The sequence below is a fragment of the Miniopterus schreibersii genome, assembly GCF_964146895.1.
Source record: "Miniopterus schreibersii genome assembly, chromosome: 15".
Classification (NCBI taxonomy): Eukaryota; Metazoa; Chordata; class Mammalia; order Chiroptera; family Miniopteridae; genus Miniopterus; species Miniopterus schreibersii.
In genome coordinates, this window is record NC_138115.1 from 51,777,337 (window position 1) to 51,802,312 (window position 24,976).

Here is a 24,976-nt window from a genome sequence, read left to right on the forward strand (position 1 = left end):
TTTAAAAAAGAGTGGGGGAAGGGGGCTGGCAGGGGAGCTCCTCCTCGTAGGCCAAGGTTGAGGGCTCCATCCAGCCAGGCCACATACAAGAATCTACCGAGTGCATAAGTAAGTGTGGAACAGCAGACCCATCTCTCTCTCTCTCTGTCTCTTCAAATCAATTTTTTAAAAAAGAGCTGGGGGTGTGTGGTGTGGGCTAGATTCCTGGTCAGCCCACTTTACCCCCTGTATCTACTTCCTCTAATTCAGCAGGTCACACAGGCCGGCTCTGAAGGGCTGTGGCTTTCAGGTAGTGATTCAACGGGGGTTTTTGTCTTCTGTTGGCTGCATTTGGAAACGTCTGCTAAGGTTTGCCCTCCAAAATTAGACCGTGTGCCTGTTATGCCGAGGTTCCCTGAAAAGCTTGGGAGGCAAGGTCTGATGGGAGGCCCAGATCAGAGGCTGGCGGAGGGACCCTGGGAGTGACTAAGAGTCTGATAAAGTTGTCATGGGGCTCACTCCTCACATTGTCAGGGTCAGGGGACTTTTTTTTTTTTAATGATATAGAAGACTTTATTTTTTAAAATTTATCTTTATCGTTGAAAGTATTACAGATGTCCCCCCTTTTACTTCCCCTTGGCCCCCTCCACTCCTCACCCCCACCAAGGCCGTCACCACGCTGTCTGTGTCCCTGGGTTATGCATTTATTCATATGAAGTCTGGCTGGTCCCCGCCTCCCCTCTGAGATCCTGTCTGTTCCCTGCTTCCGCGTCTCTGGATCTATTTTGTTCGTGTTTATTTTGTTCATTAGATTCCACAGGAGTGAGGTCATGTGGCACTTGTCGTCCTCTGACTGGCGTGTTTCCCTCAGTAGCATCCTCTCCAGGTCCCTCCATGTCAGGGGGCTGAAAAGGAGCCCAAAGAAAGGAGATTACAGCACACGGTCCTCGCCCACAGTGAGGCCCGTTTTGTGGACCGAGCCTTACCCCCCCGTCTTGCCCAAGCATTAACAGTATGAAAAGAGCCTGAGCCAGTGTCTCTTTTTCTCCTCTGGGAAAGGCACCGGGCCCCCGACCGCAAGGCCAGCCTCCGCGCTGGGTCCTGAACGTGCGGCTCTGCCTCCCCGGGGCTTGTAGGCTGGATGTGAGTGTCAGGCTGTGTTGTGCTGTGTCCGAACTAAGCTATTGGATTGCAAATTTGGGGCCCAAATGGGAGGCAGCAGGTCAGGGTTTCTCTCATCATTGATGTTTCTCTCTCTCTCTCCCTGAAATGGATCAAGACATATTTTAAAAACAAAACAAAAAGCTGACATTCACGACCCATATGCCATGTGCCCTCAGGTTATTGGCTGCCGCGGTCCAGCCGCAGCGGGAGTCGGGTGCCGAAGGCGGGCAAGGCGTCGGCGCTGGGAGACAGACTACATGACTCGGACGTGGCGTGACACTGTTCCACTTTATTGAGAGTCAACATAATCTTTTATACTTTCTTTTTTGGCTACGATTACATTTTTTTCGGTTAGCAAGCAAGAAATATTCACAGGTTAAACAATACAAGTTTCTATTTCATCAGAACGGAACAATTTTGACTTTTATTTTTTAGAATAGAGGAGAAAGGAAAAATCAGTGACCTATAGAGTGATAGATGTGGCTTTGTTTGCAGCAGGAATATATTAGCCTGTGAGACAGAAATTTTATATAATATTTGCCTGTGGTTACTACTTCTTGTGGTTATATTTTAACTATGGACCTATTCTTAAGCTATAATATTCTTCTTGCCATTTTCTTCTAGGAAAAGAGTGCCTTTTGCCATAGCTATGGATTAACTGCTGAGAATGCTTTCCTTTTGTTTCTTTGGGAGCAAGCACCAGCGTGGCGACTGCCTTGCCGAGCGTTTCCTGAAGGGCAGGTTCTCACACTGACCGTGCCTTCCGTTTACAGTAACTGCTCTGATACCGCTCTCATTGGAAGCACCTGTGTAAGGCAGAGGCGGGTCTGGCAGCCTTTTCATAGTATTAGCCCCTTTAGGGGATGCCACAATCTGCCATTTATTCTACGTGCTACCCAGGGTGGTCCCTGTGCAGTGGGCGAGGGGCGATGGCCTTTTTCCTGTCCTTGACCAACCTTGCATTCATAGGCGGGGCACTGGAGGATCGGCGGCTGTGTGAGCTCAGCTCTCTCTGGTTCCTCCATAGATTCCTTACTGGGGGTACCAGGGGGAGTTTTCCTAGCTTCTTCTAATGACAATTTGTTACAGCATCCGGACATGTGATAGTGACTGGACTTGGGGAAATCGGGGTTTCTTCAGAAGTGAGAACACTGTTTACCCTTCCCAGGTTAGTTATTGATTTATGGCCCAAAATCCCCCTCCAAGGAGGAGAGGAGATATTCCCATTACGCCAGTTCCTCCCACCCACAGGCCACGTCCTCTCCCCAGACGCCGCCGTCCTTGAAGCTTCCTCTCCACGTCCGGGTTTTGTCAGACGACACGGTTGGGAGAGGACGCGGCAACTGGTGCTTCCAGAGAAAAGTAGGAATTGTACAGGTTCTGTCCCTTCTTTGAAGGGTGAGGAGAGCCCGTGCTTTCATAAACTAGCTAGGGCTATGACACATCGCAGCCATGCCTTTCTCCCTCGAGACTGATGCCAACAGAAAACGGAGACATCTAATTCCCACGCTGGTGACTGGAAATGATGGGCTCTCTTAAAATGTAGCGAGTCGGTGATACAGGGTTACGAGGCTGAGGGCCCAGAGCCCCTCTAGGGCGACAGAAGAGTTGGCTGGAGGAGACACTACCATTAGCAACCTTTCATTCTACTTCCCATCCCACGTCCAAAAGAGAAACATTGGTTTTGTCGTCACCCCCCTTCCCCACCCTCATTACTTTGAAAGGAAGTAGCTTCTAGAAACTGCTCCAGGTTCCTCCAAGCTCTAAATAAATTCGAGCAGAACCTAGCAACACAGCGGCTATAAAGTGCTAAACATTAGCTCTAAGCCATTTACCCCCAAACCGGTATATATTTCCCACATTGTGTACCAATATACAGTTCTGCCGTCTGGGAGAAAACGCTTTAAAATTTTTAAATGGCTTTCGAAACATAAGCCCCTGTAGCGTTTCCTTCAAATAAAATGTAAGTGATTGTATCGTTTTGCAAAATGCCTGTGATCTCCATCACTTAACTATGTTAAAATGTAGCTATAAAATGTAGACATTTCTGTTTTGGATTGTTTTCAAGCGGAAGAAACAGAAAAGGGTAAGTGGGCGTTTCGTTTCTATTTCAACAACAAATTTCTAGGCTGCTAAAACCACAGCCCGTTAGTGGGAGAATTATGTCGGAAACCCAGCACTCGCCACTTAGTAGATGGGAAAACTACGGACCCGCGAGGGGCTCAGCAAGTCACCAGTTCACAGCAGACAAGAACCCCTTCTCCCAAGGCTCGCAGACAGAACAGGCTACGTTAACCTTTCCGAAGGACACTTCTCTACCTACCACACCCCTTCCTTTCACCGACAGCCCAGTAAGAGCGAGGCTAAGGTACCTTCCCGCTCCCATTCCTGCGAGTCACCTAAATCGCCGACACTGTGAGGTTCTCCAGCGGAACCGCCCTAAGGGCAGGGGCGGCGATGGCAGGGAAGAGCGACCCCTGGTGCCGGGTTACAGGACTGCCGGGGCCTTTCCCCAGCGTCCCCCGCCTCCTCCGCTTCCCTAACGTGCAGGGCGGCGTCGCAAAGGGACCCTTTCTCGTTAACAGCTGGATGTGGAACACAAGTTGCGCCGAGGATGTTCACCATCAGCAGGAAGCACCTGCGGGCGCTGCCGGGTCAAGGGCGGCCTGCGGGCTGGAGTTTGCTTCGCCGGCTTCCTTTTCTGGTATCTGCACTGACCCGTGCTGTCGAGGGCACCACCTTTAAAGTTTGTAACCGAATGAAAATACTCTAAATCCCAAATGTGGCAGTTTCCCCGCAATAGCAAATTTCAAGCCACTCACTCGGCCGACTGGCTGCTCCAGCTACGGTGCTTGCCACAGTCCCGCCTCGCCCCAGGCCCTGCGCGCCAGGCCCAGCGGGGCTGTAGGGCAACGAGGTCCCAGATGGATCCTATTCTAGAGCCACACGGCTGTTAGTCCCTCAGTCAAAACAAGGGGCACTCAGGTGGGCCCAGTCCAGCACATCAGTTCACCTGGCACAACTGAGGGGACTGCTTTGGAAGTCTCAACTTTTGAAGCAGATATAAACTTAGAATCAAGGGCAAAGCAAGTTTTTTTTTTTAAATCCTCACCTGAGGATATTTTTTCCATTGCTTTTGAGAGAGGGAGGGAGGAACATCTGTATGGGAGACACATCGACTGGCTGCCTCCCGCACGTGCCCCGATGGGGCTGGGGATCGAGCCTGCAACCCAGGCACGTGCCCTTGGTCGGAATCAAACCCGGGACCCTTCAGTCTGCAGGCCGACGCTGTAATCACTGAGCCAAACCAGCCGGGGCAAGTAAACTAACTTTGTACCTCCACTCGCGCCCCCCCAACTCACACTCTCGCCAAAAATCACTTGGATGGGAGTGGTGAGAAGAGACCCGAACTGCTTCACTAAATGGCTCCATCAATTCAGTAAAAGACTTTTAACCCGACATCCCGGGGACGTCTGTCCTAGAGAAGCTGAACTGCATGTCCAACTGGCCAACAAGGTTTGTTGGACGGACAGTGCAGATGTGAGGAAAAGCCACGCTGACCTCAACACGGAAATTCTGAGAGCTTGGATGAGATAAACGCTCAGTGCAAAAGACGACGTGCCAGCGAAACGGGCCAAACACTTCACTTTAAAATGTGCCTTCGTGGGGATACCACTCGTTTCGTATTAAATCTCTTCACTCTGGAGCGGAGTAGGGAGGCCTTGCGATTTCAGCTTACTAATAATTTCATCATTTTTAGAACTGGAGCATAAGACGCTTAATGAGCTCTTGCCACTGTAGAGTCCTAAGCTTGGTGTGTCATGAAGGTGTGCAAGCACCAGCGTCTCCGGCACCCTCAAAAACACACACCACAGTCTCAGTTGTGGGGACATGTAACAGTTTATTTCTCCTTTAGCCCACAGACCAGTTCTTTGAGAGCTCAGCTAGTCTCTCTCCTGCACACGGTCTGTGGACCCCGCTCACAGGAATCACCTGGTCATCCCTCCCCCAAAAGTCAGCACCTTCCAGCATGAAGCACAGTTTAAGTTAAAATTGTCAACACAACCCTCAAAATGCAAGTTTATTGAATAAAGCTGAGAAGAGTGGTAAACAGACGAAAGGCGCATCCACCTAAATAAAAAAGTCACATATTTACAAAGTTCAGTAACTGTCAGGTTTTCACATGCAGGTTAACACACAGGTGAATGTTGGTAGCAGTGTCTGCATGTCCTGAAATGCTGAGAGCAATGGACGGACACAGACACATTAAGGTTCAGCTACAGGTCAGTCCAGGGCCTAGGCGGTCCTGAGTCACGCACCGTCCCCAAGCCTCCTTTTAGGCACAAGGAAACTGTCACTTTGCAATGGTTCAGTGACCACTCCTGGTGTTGACGCACAGCAGCAAGTTTAACTGCCCCTCGATTTACAGAACCGCCCGCCCCAGCAGGGAGTATGCAACATGCTTCAAACAGGATTGAAAGCAGAGAGATTCTACTCGTAAAAACATGGCTGGAGACAATGAGCCGTGTCACTGGGCCCACAGCGCAGTACTCATACCGAACGTGGGTAAGGCCGTGGCAGGCTACAATTAAAACCGGTTTTCCTTAAAGGGCCTACTGCTGACGGCACTACCAGCCCCGCCCTCGGGGGGATGCACTGTTCACGTGAGCACTGCTGATGAGAAGCCACGAGCAGTGTGAGGCCACGGAGCAGGCGAGCCGGTTCCGCCCGCGAGTGGCCTGTGGGCACCAGCAGCAGCACATCCCTGTAGGGACATGGAGGTCGCTACGCTACAAAACAGGGTCCTTTAAGTTTCCTGCAGGCGTCCCGCACCATTACGTTAGAGAAGCAGGCAGGTCTAGAGTTGTCACAAGAATCAAGGTGTCTAGTGGCACCAGGCACAAGGGTGCCAACCCTTAAACCAAATGAGAGAAATGAAAGTCTCCTGTTGTGTCTATTGTGCTGAAAGTCAAGTTTGACTGGATATAAAAGTTGGGAGCTAAGTGTGGAGCAGCTGCACTGGTACAGTGATGGAGAGAAAGGACAAGTGTGACGTTCTTAACACGTTTTATTACATCGGCTGGAACGCTCTAAATTCATGAAAGCTTTTGAGAAAATCTTCAATTCCCAACCCCTTAAAAAAGTGTGCTGAACCAGCAAAAAAAAAAAAAAGTAGAGAAGTAACGATCTGGACAGATTCGGAAGAGCATGCCTCAGCCCCCGGGCGGCTGCCCTCTGGGGTGCAGTTCTCAGCAAGCAGAACGTCCTAAACATCCTCCGCGGAGGACCCCCATGTACAGGACCACGGCAGCGCGGATCTGGCGCCTCTGCCCGTCTCTGCAGGCCGTGTTAAATCCCTAGGGTGTAGCTACACATTTCACATGCATTTGTGGGACGTGTAAACGTCACGTCTACACCCCACGTGGGTCAGGCTAAAGGTTTTCTAAATACTGTGTGTGGCACTGGGACTTCATGCTGTATCAAGTCAGTGTCTGTGCTAAGCTACCAGACTTTAGAATGAAAGATCAGAGAGACATTTACCGAAAACCAATATAAAAATCTGGCCCAGAAAGAAGTATGCGATTTTCTTGATTTGATGGTCAAAAGTATGTTTTTTAAAAAAGCTCTACACACGGTTAAGACGCGTATGTGTAAGAAGCCTTGTGTGTGCTGACTGTATCAGGACAGCTCTAGCTGGTTCTTATGGAGGGTGAGGGACACACGTCTTCAGCAGCGCACAGGAGAAATAAACTCTGAAAAAGGCAGTTTCTGGGTGTAGGAAGGACCATGTTCCGGGAAGGGCTCAGAGGAACGGACAGTAATTCTGGGATGATAGCCAGGAGGACCGGAAGACTCAGGAGACGCTTCTCAGCTTCTTCTAGACTTTGAATGTTGAATAAGCCACTGAAGTGTGATATCTAAAGATGGAGAGAAAAAAGGCGTTAAGACACCGCAGTTACGAAACTAAACACCAGAGAGAAGATCTAAAGTGCAGCTAATTCAAAGCACATGCCGGGCCCGCCCCTTCTGCTCTGCTGCACCTGGACTGCGCTCCTGTCACCTGAGCCCCACAGGCCCACCCGAGGAGCTACGGGACCCAACAGTCTGATCTAAAAGTGAAACTATAAAGAACAGCGGTGCTGTCTTCTACTCATTCAGGAACTCACCGCCTGCCTACACGACTGGGCACTGCATGTGAGGTGCCAGGACTGCTGACATGGAGAAGCCCCTGCCCTCAAGGAGCTGTTAGTATTGCAGTAGGAAAACATATGAGTAACCATTTGGAGCTGGGGGCTGCCCCACAGGGTGCCAGGTGAAACAGTGTGAGCTCTGGGTGAACTGTAAGTGGCTGAGGCAGAGGGGCAGGGCAGGGGCGCCCCATCGCCAAGGCTAGCACAGGGGTTCTCGGCCTCAGTCCTTGCCATTTGGGCTGGTTAACTCTTCTTTGGGAAGAAGGGAGAACCTTTTGCAACTCCCACGACCTTTACCAACAGATGCCATTACCAACCCCCCTCAGCTGTGAAAACCAATGATGTCTCTAGACACTGCCAAATGTCCTCTGGGGAGCAACACTGTCCTCAGGGAGCTAGATAACCTTGTACGCCCCTCTAAGATGCTAAGAAATTTGGTATTTATTCTCAAGTCAATAGAAAGTTATTGGAGAATTTAAGCAGGGGATAAATCCTATCAGTTTATTTAGTAAGATCAACAATGACAACGAGAGGACGACCTGGCGGGCTGCCAGTCTAGACTGTCAATGGGAACAGGATGGTGATGAAGGGCCCCAGCAAGCCAAGGGCTGTGGGGATGGAGAGGAAGCAAATGAGAGGCAGGACAGCCCGGCCAGTGTGGCTCAGTGGTTGAACATCAACCCATGAACCTGGAGATCACGGTTCGATTCCCGGTCAGGGCACATGCCCAGGTTGCGGCTCCATCCCCAGTGGGGGGTGTGCAGGAGGCAGCCGATCAATGACTCTCATCATTGATGTTTCTACCTCCCTTTCCCTTCCTCTCTCTGAAATCAATAAATACATATTAGAAAAAAAGAAGAGAAAGCAGACACGCGGAGGCCACGAGAAGCCAGAGGCATGAGCCCGTGCTGCATCTACAAGACCAGGACTGCCCAAGATTGCAGGCAGCCATCAGGGCTAAGAAGGTGGGCCCTCCCCTAGAGCCTTCCGAGGGCACAGCCCCACCCTGCCCACACCTGGGTTTCGGATATCTAGCCTCCTGAACCCGAGAGAATGAATTTGTTTTCAGCCACTGTTTGTGGTACTTTGCCACGGCAGACCTAGGACACCAATACAGGCATTAGGTAGATAAAGGGTATCTTGGGTTTCTACGTCCAACGGAGTGGTAACAAAATGCAGTAATATACTGGCTCCATAGATGAAAACATGTTTTCATGCCTACGGACCAATTTTTATAGCTTTATTTCAAGAATGCCATTGTGGTATAAAGCACAGCTGGGTACTAGTTCTGTGAAAATTAACACGATAAATAGATATCCCATTTGCCTAACTCCGTGTGTCTACTGTACCTGCCTCATTAAACAGTGCAGCACAGACCAGAATGTGGCATCTGTCGTCAGAGGTACAATATCCTCTCTTTCCTGAGCCAACGCAACAGTATGTGGTAAAGGCGGTCGCTGAGCGGGGTGTGTGTGTGACCAGAACCACCACCAGATGCCCTCCGGCGGCAGCCCCTCCTTCCGAAACACCCCTTACCTATATTATCCTTCTCTTTGCAGGAAATTGAATAGCAGCAAATTTCTCTGTCCTGAATAGCGGACAGGTTCCTAGAAGAAGCAGAATCAGGAAGTGAGTCTGTGCTTAAAACAGCTGTCACACTTAGCACTCTGCTCGGTTTTTCTTGTTTTTTATTATTAAGCCAAAGAAATTATGCTAAACAAAGTGGTGGGCAGAACAGTGCAATTCAGAGCCAATTGCACACACACCCCATCGTTCCCTCGTAAGACATACATTTTTTCAATGAGCTGTTTCTCATCCAAGGCATTAGGAAGATCTCTCTTGTTTCCAAGGACTAGCACCTTTAAAAAGAAAAACAATAAGAGTAAACGTAACATAAGAAAATGTCGCAGAACCAGATCAGGCTCCTCTGCGCGGATGGGATGCGAATGCGGCCACTGGCCATCAGGAAGCACTCCTGCGTCACTGGTGGCCTGGCTCCCATTCAATCACTCAAATCAGCCTTCCCTTCGACTCCACCACGCAGACGCCCTTTATGCACCACTTGGCTGCCAACTCCTACTTGAACTACTTAAGTCCAAGCTGTGCCGTCTGCTATTTCTTATCGATCTTTACTAAAATGTGAACATGACCTTAACAACCGGGGAGGGGGCGGGGGCAATTTTTAACCATTGTCTTATCTGTAAGCTGTTACTCGTGTGAACATGTAAGTAAGCCTTTACAATTCTGGACCCGTCCTATCGAATGTCCCGAGTAAATGTTCTAAGACAGTGGGAGAGTCTGCGGTCAGAATGAATCAGCCCCCACCCGCCCCAGGAGTAGGTGTCCTCTAAGTGCCGGGTGCCTTTAAGAGGGGAGCAGAGATGCACTTTCCAACACCTCTCCCCCTTCCCCGGACACAGCCGTCCTGTCGACAGAACGCACGGACACGTGTGCACTGGCGCCTGATACCACCACACTGTCAGCGTGCCCTCAGAACGTGCATCTCTGCCACACGCTAACAAAGTCCGCTCCACGCCCACCTTGTCACACCTCCTTCTTTCACCCGCTCTCTGGACACTAACTGGCTCTACTCACAGGTCCTAGGTTCTTAGTCACACAGAGGACAGAGCCAAGGACAGAGGCATAGAGAGGCAGGGGCGTGGGGAGCTCTCAGGGGACGCTAAGCTACCGGGGGTCGGAGAGCCAAGAGCCGAACCTCAGCAGTGTGGTCAGCCTGTCGTCCCTCCCCGACTCTTACGCCCTCCTTACTCTCGTTCTAGTCACCAGGTTCTCACGCGGGACCTGCCGGAGGTTCTACTGCTCCATGGTCGTCTGTGATCAGTGTCGGTCACGGGGCTGCCTGGCACCGTAGCCCTCTTCCTACACCGAGGAAACCCCCCACCTTATGAACCTGGCCCCCTCCCCATAAAGCCGTGTGCTTCTGTAGAGAATTTCTTCCCCAGCTCTCCTTTCTGCTGGAGCAGGGGCACATGACCTAGGAGCACCCCAGCCTCTGACTGCAGAACCAGTGACGCAGGGAGGCAGGGAGGGAAACCCGTGCGGACAGGAGAGGCCCCGACTTCCTACTGTAACTGGGAACCCTTACGGGGCGAGGTGAGGTGACTTCATTCACGGTACGTACAACTGGTTTTCAATGTGGAAGGAAGAGCAGCCTTCAAAGCCAGACAGGTGTGGGCTGAAAACCCAGCCGTGCAACACACCCGTGGCCCTGTGACCCAAAGGGACCACTGTCCACAGGAGGGTACCACCACCAACCGCAGTGTGTGCGAGGGTTAACTGAGGTAAGAGATCACCAGTGGCCGACACCCACCAACTTGTCACGAGGCCAGAGCCTCTCCTTTCCGGCATTCTTTAATTCAACCAATGGCACCACCTCCACCTAACTGCACAAGCCGGGAGGAGTTAGGGACGACTCTCCACACCCTCCCTCCCGACCCACTCTGGCCTGACGGCCTGTTCCGAGTATTGCTAACTCTGCTCCCGTTTCACCATCGTGTGTACAGCAATGTGCCAGGGCGACTTCACAGCTGCCTAACACAGAAAATTCAAACAACATAGCGACAATTACAGGTATTATACACAGTGTAGGACAGCAAGGACTCCATACTCACTGGAATTCCTTGTAACTGTGGTTTATCTAGAAGATTATGTAGTTCATTCCGCGAGGCTTCTATCTTTTCACGATCTGCAGCATCTATCATGTAACTTAAAAAACACAAACTCATCTCAATAAGCCATATTCTTTGATGATCACAATTATTAAAGGTTTTTAATTTTAAGATTTTATACTATTGAAATTGTTACTCAAAATAAAGCCCTAGAGGAAGGGGGGTACAGGGGGATAAATGGTGAAGGGGAAAAAAAATGAAGGAAAAAAGATAAAGCCCTAGGCAGAGAAAAGCTAGCACCTCGAAATACTTTACCTAAACCATTCTTAGGAGCCAATACGTGACAGTAACACAGTCATACCCCTTAGCTCGGAGCTGCATAAACAAGAAACAAATAAGCCCTGGCTGGTTTGGCTCAGTGGTTGGAGTGTTGGCCTGTGGACTGAAGGGTCCTGGGTTCGATTCTGGCCAAGGACACGTACCAGTTTTGGGCTCGATCCCAGGCCCTGGTCGGGGTGCATGTGGGAGGCAACCAATCAATGTGTCTCTCTCACATAGATGTTTCTCTCTCTCCCCCGCCTTCCACTTTCTCTGAAAAGCAAGGGACAAAATATCCTCAGGTGAGGATTAAAAAATAATAGACAAATAAGACTCTCATTCTGTGACTAAATATTTTAAAGTCTCATATTAATGAATTATACTAAGAAAATATCTAAGAAAGACTTGATGCTGAAAATAAAAACTGAGCCTTTGGAAGTATTAAAAACATCGCTTTTCCTTGAAATCTAAATTGACTTTTGTCGTCCCTCCCCCCCCACCTGCTCCCGCCCCCCTAAACTGGCGTTTTAAAGAGGCGCTTACACGATCGCATTGACCCCTCGGCAGTACCGCTCCCACATGCTCCGGAACCGAGGCTGCCCGCCTATATCCCATATCTGCAAGAGACAGACCGCTCTCAACATGGACATTTCAGATAAATGCCGAAGGAGAAACATTAGGCGGACACATTTGTTTTCACAATGAGCCAAGTTCCTCCTAAAAAACTTGAGCTCAAACAAACACTTCATCTGCAAGTTCCTGAAGTTCATATTTAATGTGTTTACATGAAATCTGTAAGTTCTGCTTGAGCGAAGATTTAGTTTTCTGTGCAATACTTTTTCTTGTCTGTTTACCAATAAATTTCCAATACTGAAAATACAGTAGTCTTCCCGTATCTGCAGGGAATATATTCCAAGAACCTCCCCCACACCTCGTGGGTTCCTAAAATCTCAGATAGTATCGAACCCTATACGTACACACCTATGATGAGGTATAATTTTAAATTAGGCACAGTAGGAGATTAATGACAATAACTGATAATAAGATAGAACAACTACAAGTGACTAAAGGGTGGGTAGGGTACACAGTGTGGATATGCCAGACAGGGATGATCTGTGCCCGGGTCAGACAGAGCACAATTTGAAGCTTATGAATTGTTTATTTCTGGTATTTTCCATTTAATATTTTTGGGTGTGGTTGACTAGGGGTAACTGAAACAGCAGATAAGGGGACTACTGTATGTACCTTTAACACAGCACTTTAGAATCTCCAGAATCATGCATCACCCAGATTTGATGCCAGGACAGAAAACAGTCCATTCAGAATCTATTCAGGTTTAGCTGCCTGACCGGGTACATACATTAATGCCCAGTCATTTTTAATTAGTCTGTAAACAACATAATCAACATTCCACATGAAAGCCACTACCCGAGGTAACTTCATTATTGTGTCTACTGTTCCAGATGGGCTGTGCACGTCTTAGTCCTAGTATTTACCCTCAAACTGCTTCTGACTTAGCTACAGGCACTGGTATCACACAGAAAGAGACATGTACACGGAGCTAGGAGCTTCACTCGGTGAGCGACATAAAGAACTTGGTGAACAGCTTCGGTGAGCACCAATAATTGGATGAAATGGCCACAGCACCCAGGCCAGTGAAGTAAAATCCCATGAACCACAGAACCAAAACAAATGAAAACCCCCCAGAATTAAAACATGGCTCCAAATACACAGTCCAACAGTTCATGATTCAAAATCATTCTAAAAAAATTATGTTAAATTAATAAACTTTCCCCTATTTTATAGTTTTAGTTTTAAGGCTCAAAAGTAAACAAAGGGAAACTGGATTAGCTGCCACATGCTCTGAAGAGGGGGTTTTTATTCCCAGGACCATCTAAATCGCAAATATTTACCTCTGCCTACCCACATGCTAAGTTTTTCGAGGGTGCTTACATGCAACTCCTATAATTAGAGAAAAAAAAACCACACAACTGACTTACACCCTTCGGAATAGGCCATTCACCAGTTAAGAACTGCAAATACTCATGTAAAAGCCAACCAACAAGACATTCTTAGCTGCACATGCTGGCAGCTGCAATCAGTGGCAAGAGGGTGACGTACCTTTATTGTGACGTTGCCTTTCGTTACTTTCCTCATGTTGAAGCCCACGGTGGGGATCATGTCCTCACTGAACTGACCTGACTGGAGAGAAGATCTGAAGTTAGAACCATCGCCCCTGACCTCCAGGTCAGCACTGCTGCCCCCCGCCCCCCGCCGTCTTAGCAAACAGCTCGTTTTTTGGTGGTGGTGACAATCGGCCTCACAGCCATAATCCTCGAAGAGGCCAATGATCTGTTCACACAAAGACACATCCTCCCGTTAAAGACAGTTTTGGAAATAAGCAGTGAAAAGACGCCCACACTTTGTTTTACTAAATCTACATCCAAAGAGCCGTGAGGGTTTGGAAACGACATGGCTCTAACCGTCTTTTCCTCTGTGCTTTCTAAGCGCACAGCCGTCAGCCGCTCTCAGCACTGTGGACGCGTCATGTGGGGGCAGCCCCAGGCGTCCCTCACTTTTTAAGGGCTAGAAGAGGTACACGAATCCTCACTCGCTACGTGACCTCATGGGAGCTTCATTTCTGTCACGTGGCCTCGTCTCCCTGCTTTGGATTCGATTCGCCTCCCCCAGCACCTGGCTCACCTGCCGCCTCCTCCCTTGTACGGCCACTCACCCTTCATCATTAAGCCTTCAGGACAGTGAGGTTCTGGTCAGCACCAAATAATCTCAGAAACCAAGCCCAGGGACTGTTGACCCCAGAGAGAGTTCTGGTCAAACTAGAGATTACATCAGGCCTCAGCTGTGTTTCAGCTCCAGGCCCAGAAAAGCAGGGAAAACCAGATAAAGCGGCTCCTTGGCTGACATCAGGCCAGATGCACTGACCAGTGACCCCCTACCATAGCGCCGACTAAGGGGTGGAGATGAGGACCCCAACCCCCTTAATGGTTAAGGGTTTTAACGATTGATGGTTTTGACCCTATATGACCCACCCCCTGGAAGCCCCCAGGGAGCCAGGTCTTTGAGCAGCTCACCTGTGACGCTGGGTGTGGGCCACTTTCTCAAGTAACAAACCCTTTTTTGCTTTGCTGGGAACTCCAGTCCCTGTCTCACTGGGCTTGATGGACGCAGGCAAACAGACCCCTTTAGTCCAGTAACAACCACAACAGCATTTCAAGGATCACATAATGTTCATTTTCCCCTAATTTTAGAACACACTGAACAATCTTTCCCTAAATAATTTCCAAAAGAAAATGATTTGCTCTCAGTTTTATGTGCAAATCTGAACTTACTTCCAACTACAGACAAAATTCCTTTCCACCAAGCGTCCGTTTAAAAGAAAATGTTAAAAGATTCATTTGGGCAGTTAAATCTTATTAATCAAAGAATAACCTCTAAATCCCAGTGGGTGGGTGTGTTTGTGGTTTTGGGAGGAAGGGATTCTCCAGTAGTCACAGAGCAGCATACAAAAATTTCAAACTTCAGGCTCTGCCTCCTCTTTATTTTATTCTTTTTTAAAGTTAGACTTTAATTTGTCACATTAAAAAAAATTTTTTTAAATTGATTTTTAGACAGAGAGGACGGAGAGGGAGAGAGACAAACAAACATCTCTGGGAGAGAAACAGCCACTGGCTGCCTCTTGCACGCCCCCTACTGGGGACTGAGCCCGAAACCTGGGCCCTGGCGGAACGGATCTGGGGACCTCTTCCTTCTTGGGCCGATGACCAACCACTGAGCCACGCTGGCCGTGCTGTCTCCTCTTCCTGACAGCCACTTCTCCTAAGTGCCTAAACCCACTTCCCTCTGCTCTTCTTCCTCGAGTCTCAAAAGCTACTGCAGATGGGAGTCCCTGCTCCCAAACAGCTGGCCCTTAATGAACACTGGAGCCCTTTCACCTGTGAGGCGAGGGACCCCTCCGAGCATAAGCTGTGGCAGTAACCGCACTGCCGCCCCGCCCGCAGCGCTCTCCATCTCCTTCGGGGCGAGGGCCGCCGCTGAGCTCTACGGGCCCAGGAAGGCGGTCTCCGGGTTTTAGTGGTAAACTTGCTAGGGTTTTCTTTTGTCTTGTCTTTTTTTGTTGTTAAACTTACAGCACTTTGGCAAGCAATCAGGTTTATCCTGGTGGGACTGGGGGTGGGTAGTTTTTACTTTTCAAGCTAACTGTTGGTAGGTTTCTTTTTACACTGTCAGAATATATAACACCCCAAGCAGTAGCAACATGGACTTTAATACAGTTCTTTTTGGTGGCAACATTAACACTGAGTGAAAGCTCACTATGTTTTCTTTGACATTAGGGTATGAAACCTGACTATAACAGGTGAAAATTCTCTGGTTCAGAACTTTTTATAAAGCATAGTGGCACAGGGAACTCTCTAACCACTGACTAGATGCCTGGCTGTCATTCTAAATCAACTCATTTGTACCAACTAATTAATCCTTACTGCCTGCTAATACCCACAGACTTGCTTTGCAGTGGTCTCCTTTACAAAGACAACTCTTGAGGATTAAAATGATCTCAAACCCACAATTTCAATTAGGAGCCAGAAAACTCTCATTCCTGCTAACCTCTATTCCTGAAGAAAATTCATGTAAAACAGTCCCTAATGACCATTTTCTATGTTCACTATACCCTTCATTAACACCACTCTGTTAATGGTTTTACTGAATCTATATCCAAAGACCTGCCGAAGGAAAATTCAGCCTGCTTGTCCGGGAGACAGTCTGCTAGCGCACATTCCTAGCCAACCGCTCAGGGACCACACACAGCGCAGCATCTTCACTTGACACACAGAAGCTCTGATGAGGCAGTAACAGTAAAGATGAGGACCCTCCCCCACAATCAGTGCTGGAGAACCCTAGAAAATAGTGTTTGCTAACTCGCGAGGCCACTCAAGTGTCTGGATGTATTTCCTACGAACACCAAGGGTCCACCACCATAACTCTTCAAGAAACACCTGCATCTTTTCTACAGCGCAAGCATGAGAGTGGGGGAATTAGCATACAAGTCAGTGTTCAGGCCTCGATACTATGCTTCTGGTTGCTCTCTAAACATTTCAACTACTTACAATTTTTTATTTTACTTTTTGTTCTCAAATAGTTTTCCATAGAAGTGATTTCGTTCATTTAAAAGTTCCTTCCCTCCCCCTGCAGAACTGGGCATTCAGGGAACCAGAATAAGAAACTTATTTTTCACTGTATGCCCTTCTGTGCGCATGTGTAGACTGTAAAATGAAAGACAATAAAGTTTCCTTCCAAACCCTTAAATAGGCTTCTGTTATTGAACTTAAAAAGGGAGCCCTAAAAAATCCAAACATTTGTAACTAAAGTCCTTTATTCTTAAGAAAAAGTCCGCTATGGAAAGGCTTCAGCACACATAACAAATTATTAACCTATAAACAGGAAAATGAATTTTATACTCTTTAAAACAAAATTGGAAAAAAAAATTAATAGAGCCTTAAGAATCTGTGGGACAATATAAAATGTCCTAACATTCATGTCACTGAAATCCCAGAGTAAGAGAAAAAGAATGGCTGGAAATGTCCAAAACTTGGTGAAAGATAAGCTTACAGATTTGAGAAGTGCAACAAACCCAAAGCAGGATAAGAAATCCATAGCCAGACACATCATAATTAAACTGCTGAAACCAAAGCCAAGGGGAAAAAAATCTTGAAAGCAGCCAAAGAGAAGTGACTTGTAACATATGAGAATAACGATTTGAATGGCTACAAATTTCTCATCAGAAACATAAATGCCTTTCTGAAGTGCTGCTGGGGTAGAGAACTGCCAACCCATATTCTATACCCAGCAAAAACATCCTTTAGGGGTGGAAATGATAAAGACATTCTCAGATGAAGAATTTGCAGCCAAGAGATATGCTCTAAAGTAAATGCTAAAGGAATCCTTTTAGGCATAAAAGAAACTAATTGAGTTTGGAAACCTAGAAGTTCAGAAATTAAGGGAAAGTAATGGAAATAGTAAATATCTGGGTAAATGTAATTAACTATTCTCTTAACTATTTTAAAATGTTTGATGGTTAAAAGCAAAAATTACACTGTCTGGTATGGTTTTCAATGTATCTAGATATAAGGTTTCTACGTTCCTCATGAAATGATACTATATTAATTCCAAGTAAACTAGGTAGAACATGTATTTTGTAATCCCTGGAACAATCACCAGAGAAGCCATACAAAGAGAATACTAGTTAAAAGCCCAACCAATTAAAACCAATACCGAAAAACAGTCCAATCAAACAAAAAAAGCAAGCAGGAAAGAGGAACAAAAACATAAAGGAGACAAAATAAATAATAAAATGACAGAACTAAACCCAAACACAGCAGTAATTACAATAAAGGCAAATGGATGCTAAATAAACTTGCTGTGGTAACCACTTCCTAGCAGACGGGCGTCAACCCGCCACGCCGGGACTAAGCGCACAGCGCTGTGTGCCAACCGTATCTCAGTGAAATGGCGGCAAGGGCGGGAGAGGTAAAACAAACCCAAAGCGCAAGAAAGTATTACGAGCAGCCCTGCTGGTGTGGCTCAGTTGGTTGAGCACCATACATGCACCAAAAGGTCACGGGTTGGTTTCCAGGTCAGGGCACATGTCCAGTTTCGGGCTTGATCCCCAGTGCGGGGCGTGCAGGAGGCAGCTGATCGATGTTTCTCTCACTCTCCCTTCCTCTCTCTCTAAAATCAATTAAAAAAATACTAAAAGAAGAGGAATAAATTACTGGTTAGAAAACTGAAGCCAATCTACAGCAAAGTTCTAGAAACTAATGTGTTTTTGGTGTGGGGGTGAGTTGCAAACAACAGTCCTTGACTAAAGAACACCTATCACTTGTTGAATTGATTGTCAGTTCCATTCAACCAAACGCTGGTGGGTGTGGGTAGGGGAGTCAGGAGACACCAACCTCCCGCCCATCGACGTTTCCTGGTGCCTACAACTACTCGTTCTAGTCTAAAAACGTCAGAATAGAACATATCACAGTTCCGCAAGTTGGCCGCTTCCCTCAGGGTGTCTCTTCTCTTCTGGTTGGACCCGCGGGTCAGTTTCAAGCAGCCTGGAAATCGCTCCAATATCCAGCAGCTACAGAATAAAGGACAAGAATGACCTGTGCTGGAATTCAGCCGGGAGTCTCCGTTCCGGATGAGCCGACAGGAGAGCGTGATTTTTAAAACCACCGTGCGTGGGCTCCCGAGGTGAAGCACACAAGCTCACCATCCTGCATGGAAAGAAGATGCCAGGATGCCATGACCACTGCTACCTCGGAAAGAAAACAACGGGAAGGCCAATGGGAGCCCTGCAGCCCTGCCCCCAACACTGCCCCAATTCCTGGGAGACAGGACACCCTGCGGGAAGTGAACCGACTCATTCGGGACTCCCAGGTGTCATCTGTGAACTGCTTCTGCTTCTGTTCAGCTCCATTTCTTTGAGGGAGGTCACACAGGGGTTTTCCGCTGCGAAAAAAATCTAACTGGTGATGAACATCTTACACAATTTTCTGCGTCTGCTTCATTCTACTTCCAGGGAAATAAATTTCACTGCTCACTGAAACTGTGACATCCACTGGTGGCTATTTAGATCTGCAATTAGTGTCAGACACACTACCGAGAAGTTACCCACAAAGTCCTAGTTTAGCATTTAACCCACGACTCCTACTGTTACTCAGAACCCTTAAGAGTCAGAAGTGACAGATCCGCCACACGTAACCGAGGATCCGCACGCCACGCCAGGTGACCGCCGTGCACGGCCCGTCGCAATTCCTCCTGTCTGGATGAAGGGAGCGACTCAGACCCCACCCCACGGGTCTGCCCGGATCCAGGCGGGCAGCCCTGGCGCCCGCCCTTCTGGAGCTAGTCCAGGAACCCTCGGCAGCAGCAGTGGAGGCAAGAACACGTTTGTAAACACAGCTGAAGGAAGCACACTGCGGCCGTGCCACTAGGACACACTGAGCCCTATGATTTATTAGTCCCTACTGCCCACTCGAAACAGTTTCCTGCCTCACAGATTCCCAACATTATCTCCTCCACTAATAACATCATGTGACTCTGTGCCCCCCTCACGTGAAGTAACACTGTTTCCTTTTTAAAATATTAAAGTTACTAATTCCCTAAAATCACCAAAACTAGGATTTATCCAGTCTTTTCAGCTGTCTGTTTATACACAGGCAGAGACAGCTCTGCTTTCATGCTCATCAGTGTCCCGGGGTCTGAGCACAGTCTCCTTCGGTGGCATTTCCCACCTCTGGCTCTCCCTGGGTCCCGGGAGAAACAACACACACGCCATCAGCCCAGCCCGAGCTGTCAGGCTGCTTCACACGGAGCCTCGGCTCTGAAGTGACGGACAGGCATGAAATACTGAGTCACCGGATGCTGCTCAGGTTCCAAACTGCAATGCCTTCTAGATGCTAACTTCATTACTTATTCAGTAGCTGTCTACAGCCCCACTATTACCACCCGGGGGGAGCCTGGCAGGGAATCAGGAGTCAGGAAGAGACTGGAGGGACAAGAGTGTTTTCCAGTTCCGTGCAATTACTGCATCAGGAAGGCATCCCTGTTACTGGCGTCCACTACTCGTAATAATACGGGCAATGACAACAGCAGCCTGACACCATTCACTTCGCTGGCCCCATTTTACAGAAAGGAAGCTTGAGGTCAAGATCACATGGCAAAATAGTGGCCAAACTGGGATTTGAACCCAGGCCTAGACTTCAATGCCCTAATGCTACTTTCTACTCAAGTGTACCGCTTCAGGCATTTGTGTGTGAGAGCATGTCACAAACAGCCAACTGTCAACTAACCAAGTAAATGAGAAGCATTTACTGCCTGGGATGGAGGGGAGGCCTGGTTAAGGAACAGGAGGATGTCAGAATCATCTCTGGTTCACTACCCACCAACAACAGAGTGCAGGCGGTACAGCCACTCCCATGCTGTTTCATGGTGCTGTCCCCATGTCCCAAGAGTAACAGTCGCTGAGCACTATGGATCCACAGAGGCCGCACCAAGTGTCTTTAAGCAGATGCCAAACAGCCTAAAGGGAATATGAGGACCGAGGACCACACTCTGTCTTTTCAACCACACGGTAAAATAATCAGTAATATAACCTGACAAGAAAAATGACATTCTGAACCTAACACTCTCTGCACGCTTACCCAGCACTCAGAAAACCCCAGGAGACCAGACACCCTTTATGTCAAAGCGCACATTTTAAAGCTCACACCGACTTTCCTCTATACAACCTGACACTACACAAACCCAAACCACCTACCATGTGTTTCTATCCTACACGTGGCCACTATGAGGTACATGCTCTATCACCAATAACTTTGCCTGGTACGCTTATGAATCACCTACCACAATGCCTTGCATGTACGTAGTTTAAGTATACAAAAATTAACTTAACATTTTAAGATTAAAGACTTAAATGTATCTGTATGAGAAGATGGATGCTAGTTGAACCCAACTGGTCATCACTTACAGTGCATGTAAATCAAACCATCACGCTATACGTCTTGAACTTATACAGTGGGGGGTGGGGGTGGGGCAGGGTGGAGCGGGTCATTGGGGAGAAAAAGGGACATCTGTAATGTTAAAAAAAAACCCAAAAACTTATACAGTGATTTATGTCAATTACTTAATAAAACTGGGGAAAAATAAACAGTGCCTTAGGAAATGGAAAAAAAGGGGGTTTAGATGTAGAAAAAAGCATACAACACCACTAAAAGAAAACAAATTGGGATACACACGTAGTAAACATATCATCTCAAAACTTTTCAAAAAGGCATTTGGATATATACATTGAAAGAAGACTCTGAAATGGTGACACAGTCAACCTGGATGAATAGTTAAAAAGAATAGTTTATACTATTCTTTTTAAATTTCTACTAATGACCCTGTATGATTCTGATAAGAAGAAATCTTCTAAAAAAACATTAACTATTTTTATAGAGGCAAAATGCATTTTGTATCCATGTTCAGTGACCATCTACTTTATCTTTGAGAGACTTAAAAAGTGCTTTACCGTGTGAAATATCCTAGGTTGGTACTTTAAAATGCGTTACTGCACTCCAACAGCTGATTAATGAGAGCACCGGACTTTGGAGAGTCTAGGTCTGCCTGGAAAAATAATGGGACAGGGGACGGGGGGAAGGAACTTTGAAGACATGTCCTTGGCAGGAAGCCTCATGGTCCACAGCTCAAGCTATGGGTGAAGAATTCCTCATGGAAAGGCTGGTGCCTACAGTCAAGTTTCAGATTTGTTCAACTTTAGACATGAGCACAGCCAATTTTCTTTAAAAACTGTTTTCCCAAATAATGAAATAATGCTACCCACACTCGTAAGAGGAGCATAGTTGTACATAAAAAAGATTGTTAAAGGATTAAGATCTAAATCACAGCTCTATGGTTCTAACCTCAACTGGATCTACAGAGGGAGCCAGAAAAAGTAGAAAGTACACTGGCCCTGAGCTCTAATTTTACCTACTAATTAGCATCGTGGTGTAGGAATTTCACTTAACCTTACTGGATCTCCCACCTACATCTATAAACTGAGGGTAAAATTAGACCACTTAGTTGAGGTTTCTACAAACTTAAAAAATAATTCTAGGTTCATATTTCTATAATCTTCCCAAATGTCTCCTATCCCTAATTTTCAGCAGTAATACACTGCTTTTCCCTGGATTAACCATTGTGGTATAACACTTCACAAAAAATGTAAACAAATTTTTATAAGACTACTCATTTCAAAAATACACAATGTCTATACAATTTATCCTATAGCATTTTGGTAGATCCTATTAAACATTTCCTAGTAACTCTCTTATAACACATCTAAAGCCTCAGTTAAAATAAAGATTGCTCAACATACATTACACATATAGGACACATGACTTATTATGCAATAACTGCCGGAATACTTGGCAACGGGCACTGTATCATCCCCTCACACGATTCAGAACATTCAAGACTAGAGGTGTTTCTTTTATTAATGTCCAAAACAAAGAACACCATGTACATCAACTGCCTCTACATAAAGTATTAGGTAAAATGAAGTATCATTTCTGTTTTAAAACCACAAGAATATGCGTTCTAGGAGTTAAACTCTCTGTAAGTAAACTGCCTAATTTCAAAATGGACCAAACCCTACATATATTTCAGCTTCACAAGCCATTTGAGTAAGTTAAATAACATCTATTATATTTTTTAAACGTTTAAGGCAGAAGACATAGCCACACTTTAACTTGATGTTTACAAAAGAGTTGATTTTTACCCAAAGAAAATTGGCTTCACCTGAAGCTTTTCATATTTGAGCAGTTACTTGTTGAATCTGAATAAAAGTGACACACTGTGCTCAACACATCTGTATTTCTGAGTCTATAAAACAAACACTTTGTACAAAATACAAAGAACATACAAATTGATTTTTTTAAAAAAGACAATGCCAAATTTACTACTTTGAACACAGTGTAAAATAACCTTTAGTTACTAATCTTTTCCTCACCCTCAATATATTCTATGAGAACCACAGATTAAGTTTAGAGTCTGAGGTTTAAAAAGTATGACATTTACCGAGGTCTCTTTTTCCCAGCATCAATCCATGGGATTACCCGCCTCAATCCATAAATCCACCACTGCAGCTCAGAGTTGGGTCCATACAGATTCAAAGAGGGAAACGACCCCAGCTAACTCCCTTCTCAAAGTTTCTGCATTAAGGGGCTGTACCCAGCACACATCGTACCAACGGCTACCATTTACCCAGCCCCTCTGGGGGCAGGCCGACGCTGGTCACTTCACGGTCATCCCATTTACTCCTCGCAGCAGCTCTGTAAGAACATATCATTATCTCCACTTAACAGATGAGCAAGCAAAGGCCCAAGGAGGACCCGAGGCTGCAAAGCGGCCGAGCCGGAAGGCAGGCCCAGCGCCGCCCGACTTCCAAGCGCATGTTCACGATCTCAAGCGGCACTGTTCTGAGTCCTCGGAGAGGTACTAAAGCCTCGTTCAGGTCTCCCAAGCACAACCACGTCCTGCAACAAACACAACGGACCCAGCAGCGATAGGCCTGCACTGCAGCCTCACTCAGCCCGGTGGGCAGGACGGGACTACAAGGGGACGCCAATTCTGATACCAGGGGGACAGCACGACGCGGGCAGCGAGCCGAGCTTCTCCAGGCGCATTCGGGGCTCAGGCGGGTGCTGAGCCCCACGCTCTGCCTCACTAACTCCAGTGGTTTCAGATACACGCTCCACCTACCAGACCTGCTGAAACAGACGTCTCAAGGGGGGAAAAAAAAATCATGTAACGAAAAGAGCCAGCCAGCCAGCCAGCCAGGCGACTTTGTTGATACTTAAACGCAACACCCTTCCTAGGAAACCTGGGCCTCGGCCCCTCTCTCGTCCTCCAGGTCTTACTCATCCCTGTTGCTCCACGAGCGCGGGGACTCAGAGTCACATGCCGCCTGTTCTCTCCAACACGGGAGCTGAGTGCGAATCACTCCTGCAACCAAACCAGTCGGGCGGCCGCCTGCTGGGAGGGGCGGCCCCAGCTGTCCCCGGGGTGGAAGGCGCTCCGGCCGGGCCCGAGCGCGGACAAGCCCGGGCCGGCGGGGACTGAGTCACGGCAGCGCGTGGGGCGCCCCACAGAGACCCACGGGCGCCCCCCGCATTTCTCCCAACCACCGCCGCTCAAGTCACCCTCTTGGCCCCGCGTCGCTCGCGGGCTCACAGCGCGGTGCGTGGGGGCTCCCGGGGCTCCTTCCCCCCGAGACACGCCCTCCCCGCCCCCGCCCCCCCCGTGGGGCAGTGAACTTTCCGCGGCCGCAGAGCCGGTGGCCGCCCCCCCCCGAGGGGCGCGGGCGAGGCGGGGCCGGGAAGGGGGCGCTGCAGGGGTCTGGCCGCGCCCGGCCCCCAGCTTCCGCCGCCCGCTCGCCTCGGCCCCGGGGGAACAGGCCGCAGGGCCCGCGCCGCGCACCGCTCAGCACGGAGCCCGCAGCGGCCCGCCCGGCCCGCCCCCGGGAGCGGGGCCCCTTCGGCGGCGCCCACCCGGCCGGCCCCGGGGAGCCCGGCGCCCCGAGCGCCTGAGGCGCGCGCCGAGCCCCCGTCCCCCTCGCGGGGCCGCGCCGCGCCGCCCGCGCCCCGCCGCCGCCCCGCCGCGCGTGGGGTCCCGGCGGCCCCGGGCGGCGCTCACCGCGATGACATTGACGAAGGTGGTCTTGCCCGAGTACTGCAGCCCCACGAGCGTCAGCTCCATCTCCTCCTTCCAGAAGAGCGAGCGGAACCAGTCCAGCAGGCGGGAGATGAGCGCCAGCATGGCGGCGGCGGCGTCCACGCGAGCGCGCTCGGCCCGACCCCTCAACGGCTCCTCGGGCCCGGCGCGGGCGGGCGGCGGGCGGGCGGCGGCGGCGGCCGAGCCAGGAAGCCGAGCGGGTCATATGACCGCCTCCCCCCCGCGCCTGCCCAGCTCCGCGTCGGCGTCGGCGTCGACGTCGGCGTCGGCGTCGGCGCGCACGGCAAGAGCGGCGGCGCCCGGCCGGCAGGGCGCGCCCGCCGCCTGCAGCGCCCCCCGGCGGGGCCTCCGCGCAGCGCCCGGGCTCCTTCGTGCCACGCCCTCCTCTGAGCTCACCTGCGACGGCGGGCTCTT

The 24,976-nt window shown here is 48.8% G+C and overlaps 1 protein-coding gene across 1 annotated transcript; it reads right to left on the bottom strand.

Moving 5' to 3' along the window:
* Positions 1 to 5,190: 5,190 nt before the first annotated feature.
* On the bottom strand, positions 5,191 to 24,805 carry ARL8B (ARF like GTPase 8B). The gene is made up of 7 exons (XM_081159379.1): positions 24,524 to 24,805; positions 13,403 to 13,483; positions 11,825 to 11,898; positions 10,967 to 11,060; positions 9,126 to 9,193; positions 8,871 to 8,941; positions 5,191 to 7,061 (listed from the first exon to the last, which is right to left on the bottom strand). Exons 1-7 carry the CDS (start codon positions 24,644 to 24,646, stop codon positions 7,012 to 7,014), a joined length of 561 nt encoding a protein of 186 aa, XP_081015505.1. The 5' UTR covers positions 24,647 to 24,805; the 3' UTR covers positions 5,191 to 7,011.
* Between the last annotated feature and the right edge of the window lie 171 nt (positions 24,806 to 24,976).